Source organism: Phoenix dactylifera, chromosome 18, assembly GCF_009389715.1.
Source record: "Phoenix dactylifera cultivar Barhee BC4 chromosome 18, palm_55x_up_171113_PBpolish2nd_filt_p, whole genome shotgun sequence".
NCBI classification, from domain to species: Eukaryota; Viridiplantae; Streptophyta; class Magnoliopsida; order Arecales; family Arecaceae; genus Phoenix; species Phoenix dactylifera.
This window is the reverse complement of record NC_052409.1, coordinates 2,264,068-2,281,304: the sequence shown is the minus strand read 5'-3', so window position 1 is coordinate 2,281,304 and position 17,237 is coordinate 2,264,068. Positions and strand designations below refer to the sequence as shown.

The following is a 17,237-nucleotide window of genomic DNA, read 5'->3' as shown; positions in this document are numbered from 1 at the left end:
GTCCACAATCACTAATAATAAAATATATCAAATTAACACTAACCAAATATTTTCTAACTCTAAGATCCTCACTGCTCGGTCCCAAACCCCGTCTACTCGATTGTATCTAAATGAAAATAGAAGAGAGGTAATGAGTTTCACAGCTCAATAAGTTACCAAAGCCTCTAGTTAGATCAAGTATTCTATGCAAGAAATATAAATTTTGTAGTTTCATGATTTTTCAAATTTCAAAACATGCCAATGAACATATTAAGTCTATCCACATATATTTGAAGATATATAACGTATTTGGCTAAAATAACTTTTCAAATCAACCATAGATGGACAATCCTCTCTCACTCTCCTAGTCTCCACGACTATGGCCATGATTGGCCCGAGGCAAGTTCCAAAAAAGACTAGATCTTGACTACAACATGCCGTCTGTCAGTCATGCGCCAGTGATCGCCCTACTAGAGGCCCAAAACGAAACTAGCTCTAAAATCGCACAAAAAATATGCTTCCATCGGCATGTACCAGCAATCAGCTCCGACTAGCTAGGATTAGAAGAAAACTAGCTCATGAGTACAACACGCCATCGCCAGCATGCGCTAGTGATCACCCGACTGGAGGCCCGGAAGGAGACTAGATCCTGAACCTGCATGATCAAAGCCGGACTAGAGAGTGAGAAAATCAAAATATAATGATATCAACACATTTATCAATGAAATAAAATACAATTAGAAAATGGGCTGCCATCAAGGCAGCTAGAGGTGCTACCCCTCTTCTCTTCCATTGTTTGTTTTTGGTTGTTCACGATCCATTTCCGCCAGTTGTCGCCGCCGCCAGCTGGCCATTGACCACCCATGACACTCGATTAAAGAAAGTGGGATCTGTCCTTGCATTTCTGAGATAGGGCTCCCTCATGGCATTCTTGCTCTTGCATTTCAAAGTCGATTTGAATGCCACCACCCTTCCCTGATCTCCTCTATTCCTTCTTTATCCTTCTTCTCTTTCCTCTCTTCCTTCTCTCTGTTTCATCATCATCTTCTTCTATTTTTTATTTCATTTCTTCCTATTTTCCATCATTTATTTTTTTTCAAAACAAAATCATTTCCTGATCTGACTTTTTCTTAATGGTCAACCAGGACCACCTGAACCAGGCCCGTGATTAGGCTCAGACCCAAACCCAATTTCTCTCTCCTTGCTTTAATCTCTGTCTTTCTCTAAATTGAAGGCTAACGATAAAATTATTTTGATTAAAGCCTTCAACTCTAGAGGAGCATCGGGTCTAAAGAAGATTGGACCGCATGTCGGAAGTTGTGATTAGAACGATTTTGAATCGGATTAAATTTAGACAGTAAGTTAACTCTACCTCTGGTGATCAATCATGCACACGATCTGACCTGCATTATTTGAAAATTATTCTATTGCTATTATATTCTGTTTAAATTAAGCATAATATGCATGCTGCATGAAGATGATTGAATCGAGTATATTTTATTTTACTTGGACATAACCTGCATTTTATTTCATTGATAAATGTGTTGGTATCATTATATTTTGATTTTGTCACTCTCTAGTTCAGCTATGATCACATGGGTTTAAGATCTAGTCTTCTTCCGGATCTCCAGTGGGGCGATCACTACCTCATGCTAGCTGATGGCGTGTTGTACTCATGAGCTAGTTTTCTTTTGAGCCTAGTCAGTCGGAGCTGATCGTTGGCACATGCCGATGGAAGCATATTTTTCGTGCAATTTTAGAGCTAGTTTCGTTTCTGGCCTCTACAATAGGACGATCACTGGCGCATGACCGACAGACGATATGTTGTAGTCAAGATCTAGTCTCTTCAGGGCTTGCCACGAGCCAACCGTGGCCATAGTCGTTGAGACTAGGAGAGTGAGAGAGGATGGTCCATCTATGGTTGATTTGAAAAGTTATTTTAGCCAAATATGTTATATATCTTCTAATATATGTGGATAGACTTAATATGTTCATTGGCATGTTTTGAATGAATTGGGTGATTGGTATGTTCATTGGCAGCCCCGAAGAGAAATCGATAGCGATGGCAGTGCCGGGACTCCTCAGCATAAATATATCAACAGCAACAGTTTCCATTTGAATGAATTAGGTGATTGGGATATCAACAATAGAGCTGATCAAAACCCGGGCCGGGCCGGGCTCTGCCGGGCTCTACAGCAGAAATTAGGCCCGATGGCTATGCCCAGGCCCGGCCCGGCCCGGCACGACTGTCGGGCTTAAATTTTTGTCCAGGCCCGACCCGACTTTATAAATCTGGTTCTAGGCCCGTCTAGCCCAACCCGACAGGCCCGATTTTTTCTTTGTTTGGAATCTAAAAATGGGCCAGAATGGCCTGACCAGGCCCGACCCGATTTTTTTGGTCGGGCCGCTTTTCTTGCCCAGGCCCGACCCATGGGCCTTTTTTTAATGCCCAAGCCCGAAAAATTTTGGGCCGAGCTGGGCGGGCCAGAAGGCCCGTGATCAGCTCTGATCGACGGTTATATGAAAAATCATGAAACTACAAAACTATAGAATACTTGATCTAACTAGAGGTTTTTGTAACTTATTGGGCTGTAAAACTTATTACCTCTCTTCTATTTTCTTTTAGATACAATCGAATAGATGGGGTTCAGGACCGAGCAGTGAGGATCTTAGGGTTAGAAAGCATTTGATTAGTGTTTCTTGAATAATTTGATATATTTGATTATTAGTGATTGTGGACTATTATAATGAATAAATAAATAAGATTATTTATTTTTACTACAGCCTGAGTTGGAATGACGTGTATCAAAAGGCAGGTCTTGCATGTCCTATGTGGTTAGGCCGTCTATCACGTGCCCCACTCCAAGTTGGGGCGTGAGAGCATCTTACCAGAAGATCTTGCAATCAAGTCATCTTGCAACTGATTTAAGACATATAACAGACAAACAGGTGCATCCAGAAAAAAATAATCTCATCTTTGCATGGACAAGTTGAGAGGATCATTTATTTGACAATATTATCTTCGCTCAATCTACCAAACAAATCATGGATGACAAATAACTAAATTTCATTGAGAATTCAGCAGCACAATGTTCAAGAAACACATTATGCAAGAAATTTCTCTTCTTTAAAAAAAAATAATCAGAAAACACTATCATCTTTACCGAAAGCAGTTAAATCAACTCACATGCTTCAAGAAACTACAAGACGAAATAACAAATCAAAACTCCATAAAATTTATTCAATCCTCCAAGAACCATCATCCATCCCACATTTCTAAATTCCACAAGTATTTAACAACGAATCCCCATCATAGCTAAAACATTAATGCAGCATATAATCACACAAAATTTTAATTGCGAAAACTATAGCCAAAATTACGATAAAACAAGGCAACAAAGGAACAAGGAAAAAGAAAGAAAAAGAAAAATGCCAAGAAAATGGTTCCTTGAAAGAAGAAAACTGAATGCCAAGAATTGACAGGCAAAAAAAAAAAAAAAAAACAACGAATCTGAAAACAGTGCAGCACGCGATCGCACGGAATTTAATTGCGGACTCCGACAAGAAATTAACAAGAAATTAACGATAACTCGAAACAAGAAAGAAAGGGGAAACAAGAAAATATACCAACAGAACAGATTCCACGAAGAAAATCACACTAGATCAAGAATCGACGACCAAAAAAATAAAAAAAGAAAAAGATCAAAGAACCTGATACCGATGCATCATTTAATCGCACAGAAGTTTCATTTTGCAAACTCCAACTAGAAATTAATGATAAGAGAAAACGAGAAAAGAAAGAAAAATAAACAGGAAAATTTCCCACGAGAACGGATGCTTGAAATGAGATGACAATAGGTCAAGAATCGAACACCAAGAAAAGCTTACAAGAACCTGATACGAGACGGGACCCGAAGCTTCTCCGATCCGATCCCATTCGAGCTCTCGGAGAGCTCCAAGAAGCCCCAATCCGCTGAAGCCGAGGAACAAACTCAAGAAGAGGAGTAGGGAAAAGAGGGAAAAGAGCAAAAAAAACGCAAGAAAACTAAACCGGACTCAAAGATCCGGCTTCTGCGCTCGCGCCGATCTCTTCTCCGAAGGGAGGGGGAGGAGGCGGCGGAGGAGAAGAGGATAAGAGGGCTCTACTGGATTCGAGAAGCGGAAAGAAGTTTTAGACGTTGCCCCGCGCGGGCGCCTCCACCGGTTAATTTATTGAAGCCCCACTGAGGGGCTGGATAGTGCCACGTGGCCTTTCAGGTTCATCACGCAACGCCCGGTTCTTGCCGTCTTATCTGGGAGCCGTTGGATCTGCTGGCCACTCAGTAGTAACGAAAAAAGGTTGAGCTGTGGGGGTCTTCATACGGAACCAGAGGAATGTTCACACGTGTGGTGAGGGACTGAGATCTTGATCCGTTGGCTCCTGACTCGAGATGCGGTTGATTCTAGCCGTTGAATGCGGCGGATCCTCGTTGCTGCTTTGATCGATCCGTTACTGGTCTGAATCAATTGACGAGTTTTTTCCTATTTTTGAGGAATAAAATAAAAATGTTATCTCCTTTTATTTAAAAATGCTAAAATATAAATATATTTTAATATATTATTATATTTTTCAAGATATAAATACGACGATGATGGTCGAGGTAGTACCGGCGTAAATAAATAAGAATGTTGGAGGCAATAATGGTAGTGGGGGCGTCAACGACAGTGATGAAGATAATAATACCATAGCAACAAAAGTGTGATGGCATCGACGAAGATAGCGTTGGAGCATTGACAATAAACTAATATTGATAATGGTTATATGGTAGTGGGGCATAGATGGTAGCCACAGATCATGATAACCGCAATATAATAATGAAGATGGTGTGAGTGGTTATGATAGAGATGACAGCGATAACAATGGCAACGATAATGATAATGAAAGAAGATGGCAATTGTGATGATAACAATGGTGGTTGGGGAGATATGGTGAAGGTGATGTGAATGATGACGGTAAAAAGATAAGTTTTTTATTTTTAAAAATAAAAAGTAAAAATCTATTTAATATTTTTTTATTTTTAAATAAATCATAAAAACTAAATCAAAAATATTTGGTGCTATTGTTATTATTTTTTGATTTTTGATTTTTGAAAAGTTATATCCATCATGAAGTTAAAAATCATCATTTTTAAAAGCAAAAAATTCAGTTCTTTATCTATCACTACCATCAATATTGTCACAACTCAGGACCTCGCCTAAAAAAGCTAGCCGGAAGGTTTTTTTTGGGTTTCTTAGTCCTCGTCAGGCTAAGGGTTCAAATCTAATCACAAACACCGCAATCGGCCTATGGTCATCTCCACTAGATTCGTGCTACAGTATCCCATATTCCACACATGTTATGGATCGGATCCGTTCTGATACCATTTGTTTAATTCAAAACCCTATTTAAAATAGCTAATCGAAATATATTATTTAGATTCGTTGATGTTATATAAATATCCAAGATCTATCCAATAAATAATCAATATAGGACTCAACACACGTATGCACGGTCCTCACATATACCATCTCTATCACCATTAGGATGGCTATCACTACCATATTATGGTCATCATCGTTACTACTGCTGTCACTACCATGGCCATCAAATACTACTACCATGTATTGCCCCTCCCACCACCTTTGCCGCACCGTCATGGCTGCCATCATTACATCATCGGTGCACCATCGTTGCCGCCATTCTAGAAATATATATGTATTTTTTCCTACTTCTGGAAATGGAAATAAGATGAATCCCCATCGTACCATAGCAAAGATAGAGGTGAATTGCATAACTAGAAGGAACACAGCTTGAATGGATTTGCCGGCCATGATACGAGAGGATTTTTGCTATTCGAACACAAGTTTGTCTGTTAGATGTTGGTCTTCTTCTACACTGGATTCTTATCTACTTGAAATGGAATTATTTAGCACTTGTCCATCAATTAACCATATGTCTGGGATTTCCTGGTCCGAAGTCCACCCTGTCGTTGTAGGTTGCTGACCCGGAAAGGGGGGCACATCGTCAATCCAGCGCGTGCCTGCAATCTACGCATGGAGTAAGCGCGTGAAACAAACTTCTTCTGCATCTCTCCAAATCCAACCGACCCGAGCTCAACGTCCAAAGGAGCGCATATCGAGATGGATCCGACCGACTTGTTGACTTTGCTTCTCCTCCTTTTGTCCGCGACCGTCGTACGCGCCTTGCTACCCCAACTCGCACGCCACTTGTTTGAGCAATTGCCTGACCGGGCATTTGCACGATCATGTCGGCAGGGGACGGTTACCTCGTCGCTCTAGCTGTTACATCAAAGCTTCGTGTTCGATACTCAAAGCAACAAGTGTTTTAATTCCCAATCTAGAGCGAAACATTTCTGGTGGAATGCGTACCTCCAAGTCCATCTGTCACAAATTTGAGCCTAAGCCTAGGTGGAATGATCGCTGATCTATATTGTATGCTTTAATATATGTACGACTGATCATGTCGCTGATTACTATTTCTGTTATTTTTCTCATGATTTGATGGATTTTGGATTTGTGGACTGATAGTAATGTTGGGCTTCAACCGACCCGTGCTTATACAGTTGTGCTGATTTTTCTAATTTTTATAGTAATACCTAAAATTTAAATTTCAGTCTTTTTCAAGGGCTTTAACAGAGACGTGCCGACCAGCTTGGTTAACAGTTGCTTATCAGTTCCATTGACCAAGATTTTGAGACAAATGAGCAAGTGAGAAAGAGAGAGGGACTTTGAAATTTGTCGGAAAAGGATTAGGGTTTTATGTTTTGCGATAGAATGATCGGACTTTACCGACATCAATTGTTGGATCATATCTCACACATATCTTAAGTACTTCAAACTCCCATTTTCATGTGCCTGCATAAGTCCTACAGTGGCTATTATGCGATCCAATGAATCATTCCTTCGTGTGAAAGATACACCACGAACCATCAAGAAAATCCATCAAAACACCAAGTTCCACGGAAAGGATTCTAGCATTAAATTAAGACGGATTCTTCCAAGGGAGAGTGGCACCGAAAGTCTATGAGAGAGAGGAACTAACCATGCAACGAATGAGGAGCAAAGGACAAAGGAATCCCACGGAGGGTACTGTTCACCAGCCCCAGCCCCAGCCCCGTGATGTATTGACTCCAGTCTTTTCATGGAATACTTCAAAGGAGCCAGAACCCACCTCTCTCAGCAAAACGACACGGTTCACAAGGTCTTTTAGCTAGCAACAAGACAAGCCCGTGCCCATGCATAGGCTTGACATTGAGGCTATGGATTGCGTCTTAAGCCCATCACTATTGAAAAGTTCATTGTACTTGTCTTGACAAGACATTGTTTTACTTCATCAAAAAAAAAAAAGACAAAACATTTTTTTTTACGGACCAACAATTTACATCATTCTGACGTGAATGCATCAAAAAAGTCCAAAAATAAAATATTCTAAAATATCTTCAAAGCTGATGTTAAGTTGGTCATCAGAAAACCACAAAGGATTTGTGATAATTAATCATAGATCCACTGCACCTTGACAGGATAATTAACCAACGGTGCATCAGTAAGAGAGCAAGAGCTGACTGCAAATTTTACAAAGGAGTCCTATAAGAGAGCAAGAGCTAACTAACACATCAAGAACGTATTAAAGACAGTTACAGCAGGGTGGGGACTCTTCACACCATGACTTGGACAAACATGGTAGCTGATGGTGATTGTGGAGCAGGATTTTTTTTTTTTTTTTGGCTAAAATGGATGTATCATATACTACAGATAGAGATATAGCCAAAAAGGTCAAAAAATAATATGTCCCGGAGCTTCCTCTCTTCCACTCAAAAAATATCCTCAGAATATTTGGCTACATATGAGACCATCCAATTCGCAATCTCGTTGGCATCTCTATACACATGCTTTGCCTACAAAGCCATAAGCAGGGATGAATAATTAAAGCTATAACTGGTCCACTCATCTACAAGCATTCCTTTCTTTCCAACATGATCAAATGACAGTGGCAGCGAGCTTCTTAAACATGGGACGAATGTTTTTCGGGACAAGGTACTTCCACCAAGATGTCCTAAATGCAATGAGGGATGGTGATGAACTCTTTTTTTAACTACCACTCTTTGAAGATTTCACCATGTTACTTGATAATGATATGCTAAATAGCTACGGAGACTGGAGAGAGATACATGAACATTTGATTTAAACAAATAAATGGCAATGGCTAGTATCAGTAATTTTTGTCACCACTAGTCAAAAGTTTCAATGTGAAGTAATGTCTCTAGCTTAGAAGTAAATTATCAAAAGAAAGTGGAAAACGTAAGCGCCTGTATTTTAATTTTTAAAATTTAAAATCAAAATTTTGAAATTTGAGGGATGAAAAGTTTGAGGATTTTTTTGGTTAGTAGAAAGCCAATGTTTTGAAAAAATGGAAAAATGTGAGAAGATAAAGAAAAAAAATAGAAAATTGAATGGCAACTTTTAGGTTGACCCTGAAATCTCTCTCTAAGATGTATTGCCGACTGTACTCGGTAAGAGGTGGATAGTTGAATTTTTTGGACAACGTACAGTTGCTAGCTCAAATGATTGGTATCTTCCTTTACAACTAAAAGATCTCATATTTAAACTTGAGCAGCGGTGAATAACCACCTCAGTTCTTAATTCAAGATATCAAGTTTTTATTTTGTATCCTCTTATTTTGTTCCTTTCAATAAAAGATTGCAATCTAAATGCAAGACTGACAAGTACAAATCAAGAGAATGTATGCTAAATGTGAAATATTTGATAAAATATATTTGACGATTCAAAATTAATAACTGATCATCTGAACTGAAAGCTCATACCGTTAACAATGATCCACACTAAGAAAAATCCAATGTATAATATAATTTGTCATTTTCTATCCATGCATCTAGTAAGTTGCAAATATAGATCATATCAATTGTACTAGTTTGTTAACGTGTATGTTTTTTTTTGCAATTTTCCGGCAAGACGTGCACGCGTGCACGATAGCTAAATTAAAAACTATGCACTAGATCATCATCTAAATATCTTAAGACATGTATAAGTGGAATCTAATAGAGTTTGATAATTAAATCATGGCATAGCACCATACATATCATTAAAATGGTCTATCATTGCACTCATTCGTTGCATGATGATCTTCAAAAATCCAGCTTATTTGTCCGCTTCAAGAACCAACATAGCGTCGGACAGAGGACAAATGTGGGATAAATCCGGTGAACGGACAGAGGACAAGTGTCACGGAATATCCTTGTCGATTGGTCTGGAATACGAGCTATCTTTAGAACCCGCTAAATCCCTCGAAGCCAAAACCACCGATCTCAAAGGATGGGATCCAATCTATGTCATGACCAAGTTCTGTTCCTCATTTCATCTCCCATAACCACACCAAAATGCCAAATCCAGAGAAACCGAGCAGTAACTGCACCCAAGCCTAGCTCAAAGATGCCAAAAGATCACCACATCCATGGGGTCCACCACCTCACCACCCTCAACAAAATGCTACGTCGATATGGCGCATCTCCCACCGTATCTCTCACTAGATCATAGTTAAAAAGAAGGCCAAGTCCGTTGTGATTGCGAAGCAAAAGCCAGACAACAAAATTTGGTAAATAATGAAAGCTAGTGATTTTGTTCCACTAGAGTAACACTGATGTGAAAGTGTGACAATTCCTTGATGCCCATATCTTTGAGGTATATAGGCTTCTTGTACCCAAAGATCCGATATCACCTTGCATGACGGTGGAGACCGTTCTTCTTTACTTAATTCGCTGTGGGCTAGTAGGATCGATGGGCCGTTGGAAGAGGACACCATGGCTTAAATTTCTTTGAAGGAGGTGGTGGGGGAGCTGCAGACACTGTGCCTTGAAAACTTTTGGGAGCCAGTTGTGGCAGACCAAAGCTAGTTGCTGCAGGCACACAAAGGTATAAGTGCCTTGGTTGAAGAGGAGGGTCATTATCCTAAACATATAGGCTTTTTTAGGGATTAATTTGTTGTTCAAACCCTTCAAAATTTGCGAAGATCTGCATACCTAACCAGTAGTTAATTATCTATTTGCTAGCTAGCATCCAGAAGCATGATTGGGTTGTCTAGCTAGCTTCCCTCCCTTTCTCCCCTCTCCTCTTCTTTTTTTTTTTTTTTTCTTTTTTTTTGGCGGGTTCATTATACAATGCGTGTACGAATACACCCAATAAAATCAAAAAATACAAGCTCACAGAGCGCCCGTGGCAGCTCCCCCTCTCTTGACCATAGAGTATATCCTAAGTGGCGAGCCGCATAGACAGCCACCCAGTCGGCCACCCCATTGGTCTATCAAATACATGCTTGGCCTGGAAGGCCATCCCATCCCTCGTCATCATCCCAATATCCTGGATTAAGAGGTGGTCCGTGCTCTCGCTAATTCCAACTAATGTTATTGGAGTAGGACTAATGAGTTGGCTTGAAATCTGGATGAGCTTGACCAAGAACATGACCCAACCAGCTTTGAGTTTCTAGGCTTTAGATCTGAATTAAGCTCGTTTAAATGAAGAGGTTTTATTGGAATCCGTTCTCTTGAGTTGGCTCCGCTTTCACTATATCTAGACATCGACTTGGATACGATATAGTTTAGGAGTATGATTTGAATTAATTAGGAAGTCAATTCCATAGCAAAAAAAGTCCAAGCAGGCAATGTCATATCTGATTATTAACATTCACCATGCATATATGTGACAAGGAGGAAGTTAATTAGTTAATTGCCATATCTAGCTAGATCTTCAAAATATCTTGAGACTATAAATGTGTTCGGACTTTTGATTGATAAAAATAGCTCTAAGCTAGTCCAAGAATATAGCAAAACCTATATATATATATATATATATATATATATATATATATATATATATATATATATATATATATATATATATTAAAATGGTCTTGAAAGATTGGCACGGTGGAATGCCCAACAAAGATGGGCAAATGGGTATCTAGTCTAAATTTGCTCTACAGTATGAGAAGAAATTATCAGGTCAAAACAACTAATGAACAAATGAAGTCTGAGCTTAGGTTATAGCTAACCTGTTAATTTCAAATCTAGCATCTAACTTACCCAGAAGTTTGATCAGATGCGGATGGAATCCATGACACGTCTACAGGCTTGAGGGGGAAAGGGGCACAAGTTCAACCATTCAATATATTAATAGTTATGCTATTCTTCAAAAAATATTTAAAAAAGAAAAGTTGAATTGACGATGGATCCTTCTACTGTTACCCATATATTTTTTTTCTTCATTTACCGACGAGCATTGCGGCGGTGGCTGAATTATTCCTAGGTCTATTCTCCATCCAATTCAAGCACTCGGGAGGAATAAAACATAACCAACGTGAATAATTCCTTTTGTTAAAAACAAGTAGCGAAGTCAACTTGCTTCTACCTACGTCCTACGTAAGAACCTTGGATCTAGGAACAAACTTGCATGAGTATTAGAGCCTTAAGAAAAAAGAAAGAAAGAAAAAAAAAGCCGCTAAAAGTTCCCCAACGGACCGTATTCCATGCAGAGTATTTCGACCCATATCACCGAATCTATCACTATCTGGCAGAAAGATGACGTGTCGACCACAGGATCAAATCAAAGTACAGAAAGCTGTTTCGTATTCAACAGCAGATCTTCTGCCCCCGCTAAGCCTGGTAATAAATATTTTCGAAGTCATCGCTTGGAGGGGGTCTCGTGGTCTGACCAAAATACTGGACAATAATCACCCAAATAAAAAAATATATATACTGGTCAACGGATTTACGACACCCGGGGAAACCGTCTGCTGCATTCCCAGAATCCTCGTCCGGTTTTCTAATAGTTCTCTTCTCTCCTCTACCTATATATACCTCACCCCTTCTCCACTCCCTGCCCATGCCATCTCCTCACCCACATCATTTCCTCTCTCTATCTCTCTCTTTAGTAGGCAAAGTTGTTTCTTTGTCACATCCCTCGCTTGTTTCCTTCTCTTTTTCTATCCCAAGGAAATGGTAATGGACCTAGTGATGGAAGGTAAGAGGGAAAAGGGGCCAATAGAGAGCAAGTACATGAAGGGAGTAAGACACCTTTGCGAGAGTGGCATCACAAGAGTCCCTAACAAATACATCTTGGCGGTCCCCGAACGGCCCCAAGTGATGGGAGAACAAAAAACCACCTCTCATCTTAACCTTAAGCTGCCGGTCATCGATCTCGCCCGCTTGCATACATCCGACCGGTCCCAAGTTCTGGAGTCCCTGGAGGAAGCTTGCAAGCTGTATGGCTTCTTTCAGGTAGTTGAATGCGTCCGTTTTCTTCCTTTAAGAACGTTTTAGGGAATGATTTGTATTACTCCGTGATGATCCCGGTTTTGTATACATATGAGTAGGTTGTGAACCACAATATTCCTTGCAATGCTACACGAAGAATGATTGATGTTGGGAGGAGGTTCTTCGAGCTGCCTTTCGAGGAGAGGGTGAAGTACATGTCTACCGACATAAGGAGTCCGGTGAGGTATGGGACCAGCTTCAACCAGAACACGGATGATGTGTTCTGTTGGAGGGACTTTTTGAAGCTAAACTGCCACCCCTTGGACAGTGTTCTTCCATACTGGCCCTCCTCTCCAAGCGACTTGAGGTGAGGCCTGAGGGCTTAACTTATCTCTACTCCCTTCCTAAAGTCCTAACTGCGTGGAATATCTATCAACTTTAGTGATGGCGTACGTGCCAACCAACATCATCTTTTTCTCTCTCTCTTTCACAGTAACACACAAATATATTTTTGTATGGTTCGGTTGGAAGATGTTCGATATTAATTAATGTCCAATATCACGACAAATATTCTAAAACAAGACATCCTGCACTCCGAACTCATTCATTCATCCGGGTACAGAGATCTCGAAAGCAACACTTCTGTGGGTAGAAACTGCAGCCATAAAGATGCTGCACCAAATGCTTTCACCCGCGTCAGGATTAGGCTTGTGGGCTACCAATATCTGTGTGCCTAGCTATGGCAGTGAACGTATATAGGACGCCCAATTAATTAATTAATCTCTATTCGAACTCTAATAGCTAATCCTTTTATTGTCCTTTTCCTTGCAGGGAGGAGGCCACGTCGTATGCCATGCAAACCAAATCCCTGTTCTTAGTCCTCATGGGGGCCATCCTTGAAACGTTGGGTGCAGACACCGGGATTCTCCGGGAATTCAACGACGATGGATCGCATCTAATGATCGTAAACTGCTATCCAGCCTGCCCGGAGCCCAATCTTACACTCGGAATGCCGCCCCATTCCGACTATGGCTTCCTCACTCTCCTCCTCCAAGATGACGTGGAGGGCCTCCAGGTCCAATGTAAGCGGGAATGGGTCGCCGTGGACCCGGTCCCCAACTCCATTGTCGTGAACATTGGCGATCACTTGGAGGTCGGCAATTGATTAAATTTTCTTTTTTTATGGTTTTTAAGCAAAATTATTTCAGGATACTGTAGTAGGTCAGATATGCATTATAAACTTTTTAATTTCATGTTGCTTTCACATGAAATAAATTATCTGAGTGATAGGCTCCTTGAGAAGAAGCGGAAAAAAAAAGCCGATACCTATAAAATTTTGGTTCTTTCAACCAAGATAAGAAGTTAATATAGTCACTGTCATAACCTTTCAAATTTCCATTAGGCATGACATAATTATTGGAATTCTAGGAGGTTGTATATTTATAATCTGATGTACATACTACCATAGAAATTTGAGGGACGTTAGGGAGCCTATTCTTGTGATCAGGGGAGGCTAGCGGTGTCTCGACTAGGTTTGTTATCTGTTTGAATTTTATAAACTATATTCCCTTATTCCTCTCCTCTCCTAGAGAGGTCCACCTCTAAAATGGTGGATCAATCCAACCACAAAGCGACACGGTCAAACACGGACAACAAAGAAAAAGAAAAGAAAAAGGAGCCGGAGGCCATGTCGCTTTGTGGATGGACTGGTCTACCAGCTCAGCGAAGGACTTGGTCTAATTAAGAATTTCACTGTGACGAGGTACCATATTGAATGGCTCATTCGGTATAAACTTTATAGGCATGGGGCCAAATAGCTATTTGTTAGGTACTCTCCCCTTCAACTTGAGCTGTTTCTTTAGTTTCTCAAAACATGGCTTATTTCTTTTTCCAATTCTTGTTCTTTAGACCTTCCGCCTTCGAAGTAAATGGTTATATTTAAATCTTTATTGATTCAGATATTCAGCAATGGAAGGTACAAGAGCGTGCTGCATCGGGTGCTTGTCAACTCCTCAAAGTCTCGGATGTCGGTCGCATCCCTCCACAGCCTCCCACCCGACAGAATGGTCAGCCCTTCACCCGAGCTTGTCAACCAGAATAACCCAAGGCTATACAAGGACACCAACTTCGCTGCCTTCCTCGACTACATGTCCTCCTGCGAGAGCAAGCACAAGAACTTCCTTGAGTCCAGGAAGTTGGCCTAGGGAAAGGAGAATGCCAAAAGTCAATGACAGTTGAGTTTTTTTTGCGAGGGATGCCAACTTCTAGTAGTTTAAAAAATAAAATGGAAACTTTATAGGTATAAAAATGGCTGGTCGAGATTGAAATAAGCCCCACCACCTCATTCTCTTACATATTTCTGCCTCTCATTCTATATAATAAGGTTGACAGAGAGGAAGAGGAACAAGCTAGACCTTAAGAACCCTGGATTTACCTAGGTTGGTAGCAACTTTTGTATGTGTATGTGATAAAATAAAGATGAGAGATTGATACTAGACAAGGCTTGTTCATGCATGGAGTTTGTTTGACCTTAAAGTGAAATCGAAGTCCTGTGGTTTTCAGCTGTGTAGTTTGTGTGGGCAGAGTTCTAGCTGACAGGACCTGGGTTTGTTGGCTTCTGTCATCCATTGAGTGGATGACATAAGCCAAATATATTCTCAAGAGGAAGACACTAAAATGACTGTTATTTCTTTCAGGGAGATTAAATATATTCATCCAATCTCAAGTACATGTACCTATACTATATATACCACTTCCAAGCCTTATCCATGAGGGTTAAAGAAGGAAGCTTGGACTTCTAACGATAGAATCGAGACTTTTTCCTTTAGTTAAAAGATTCTCATCACTTTCTTACCGAAGAAAAAAATGATTCTCATCACTTTTTCTGCATCTTTGCACCTAATAATGCAGCCCACTTTCATAAGCAGATGAGCATATAATCAAAATTTTATTATATTCTTGCATCAACAACATATAGCATATACGAGTGCGCCTTGCAAAAAGTTGGATAGTTACAAAAGCCTTCCAATAATGAGGATATCAAAACTGATTTTTTTTTGAAATATATATTGAAAATATTTTGCCTAAAAACTGCTATATTTTTATTTTATAAAGGTATTATAAATAAATAATCTATGAAAAAAATCAAAAGGCTGAAAAGAATTTGCTTGTTTTGAGGCGTATGATTTACACTGCCATAAAAATATGATTCGCCCTCTATGTGCAAGTTTACGGTGATCTCGTTCTCAAGGTACAACAACCGATCGGTTCAGCTCGATCTTTTTCTGAAAAGCAAGATCGTTGGGAAGGCTTGATCCGACCGACTCATTCAGATGTCTAGATAAAAAGAACAACTTGAAAAAAAATTGGAAGAAGAGCAAAAGAAAAAGGAGAGAAGAATTCTTTATTTTATCTGAGAAAGCAGAGAAGTAGTAATATGGATTGAGTTATTCAAAATACTGAACCCAAAACCTATTTATAGAATCTGTCCGATGATGCTGCAAGTGATCTGAGAAAGCAGAAAAATAGTAATGTGGATTGAGTTATCCAAAATACTGAACCTAGAGCCTATTTATAGATCTACCCGGTGATGCCGCAAGATGTGATGTTTTAGAAATATCATATCCCTACGAAAATCAGAACCAATGTTCTTTTTAGAAGAGTCGTAACTCTTCTGGAAAAAAAATATGAAGAAAAAGACAAAGATTTTAAAAAAGTTTAACTATAAAAAATTTAGGAGATAAAGCTGGTATATTTATTTTTTAAATTATTTTTTTTTAAAAAGTTAAGACTCCAACAATATAAACCTCCTAAAGTTGTTAGAGTAGAATGCTGTTCAGTTTTTTCTTTCCGATGGAAATGGAAGAAGCCTCAGGCTTCCACAAGTTTTTTATTAAGAGAAACAAAGCAATTTACATAAGAAGTGGGGAATTACAAGGGAACTGAGGTTACACAATTGAAAAGTTTTTCAGTACTGTATAAAATAGTTTAGTTTAGAAGGTTCTAGGCTTTACGTAGCATCTGGACGGTGCTCAAAAAGTCTCTGGACGGTAGTGTTTGCAGCTTTTTATAGCATACAATCATAAAGATTAGTCCCTAGTTTGGAGAAGTTGGTTTTATACATCCTTTCTCACAACCAATGCCTAACTAACCTAAGTTCTACTTAATCAAAATATAACCCTCAGACAACCTGATCCACTACTCCTATTTAAGCCCATCCTAAAACTCAGTTGGATCAAGCATAATTCATGTTATATTAATTGGATATTAGAAAATGAGTCTACTCGAGATACTTTTGTTTCCTTTCACTTTTCAAGATTCTATGGTAATCCCTACATCCCTCCTGCTTCTAATTTCATCTCTTGAATGAGCCTAAGTAACTTTCTGCTAACTCATCTATAGTCCTCATTCTATACATGCCTCCTCTTCATAAAGAGAAGTCATAGAGAAAGAAGGCATCAATGCCATTCAAGGCTTACCATTGGAGTCCCCTCTCTCCATTAACTTAGTATTCTCTTTTTATTTTTATGAATGTTAACATCCGTTTCCCTCTACCATGAAAATATCACCTTCCGCGTAACCACAGAGCCTTAGATACTTAGCCCCTATACCACCTCTCCTACGACAATTTTGGCAATGCTTCCTCAAATTGTAATACATCAAGAGAAATAAGTAGAAGTTAATGAATCTTGTAGAAATCTTGCCTCTTTCTTATGCCCGTCGATTGAGAAGAAAGTAAGATCAAATTTTCTTAAGAAGATGTAAGGAATTAACATGGGGATCTTGTTATCTTAATATTGCAATTCTTTTTATTCTACAATCTCTAGATGATATTGCTCACTGTCAGTACTCCCATAAAGCCAGGCCCAACAGCTAGAACTAAGGCTCGGTCCACGCCAACCAATTACTCTATTGATCCAGCCCAACAAAAACCGCAGATTGAATACAAATCAAAAC

At 39.5% G+C, this 17,237-nt stretch overlaps 1 protein-coding gene and 2 long non-coding RNA genes across 3 annotated transcripts; 2 read left to right on the top strand and 1 right to left on the bottom strand.

Moving 5' to 3' along the window:
- Positions 1–180: 180 nt before the first annotated feature.
- On the bottom strand, positions 181–4,169 carry LOC103698674. The gene is made up of 2 exons (XR_602746.4): positions 3,874–4,169; positions 181–634 (listed from the first exon to the last, which is right to left on the bottom strand). It is a non-coding gene; the product is annotated as an uncharacterized LOC103698674 (long non-coding RNA).
- Positions 4,170–5,520: 1,351 nt separating this feature from the next.
- Positions 5,521–6,580, top strand: LOC120104442. Its single transcript, XR_005506870.1, has 2 exons — positions 5,521–5,876; positions 5,976–6,580. It is a non-coding gene; the product is annotated as an uncharacterized LOC120104442 (long non-coding RNA).
- A 5,346-nt stretch (positions 6,581–11,926) lies between these two features.
- LOC103698666 (protein DMR6-LIKE OXYGENASE 2-like) lies at positions 11,927–14,776 on the top strand. The gene is made up of 4 exons (XM_008780708.4): positions 11,927–12,305; positions 12,401–12,648; positions 13,113–13,434; positions 14,240–14,776. Exons 1-4 carry the CDS (start codon positions 12,024–12,026, stop codon positions 14,483–14,485), a joined length of 1,098 nt encoding a protein of 365 aa, XP_008778930.2. The 5' UTR covers positions 11,927–12,023; the 3' UTR covers positions 14,486–14,776.
- Positions 14,777–17,237: the final 2,461 nt, after the last annotated feature.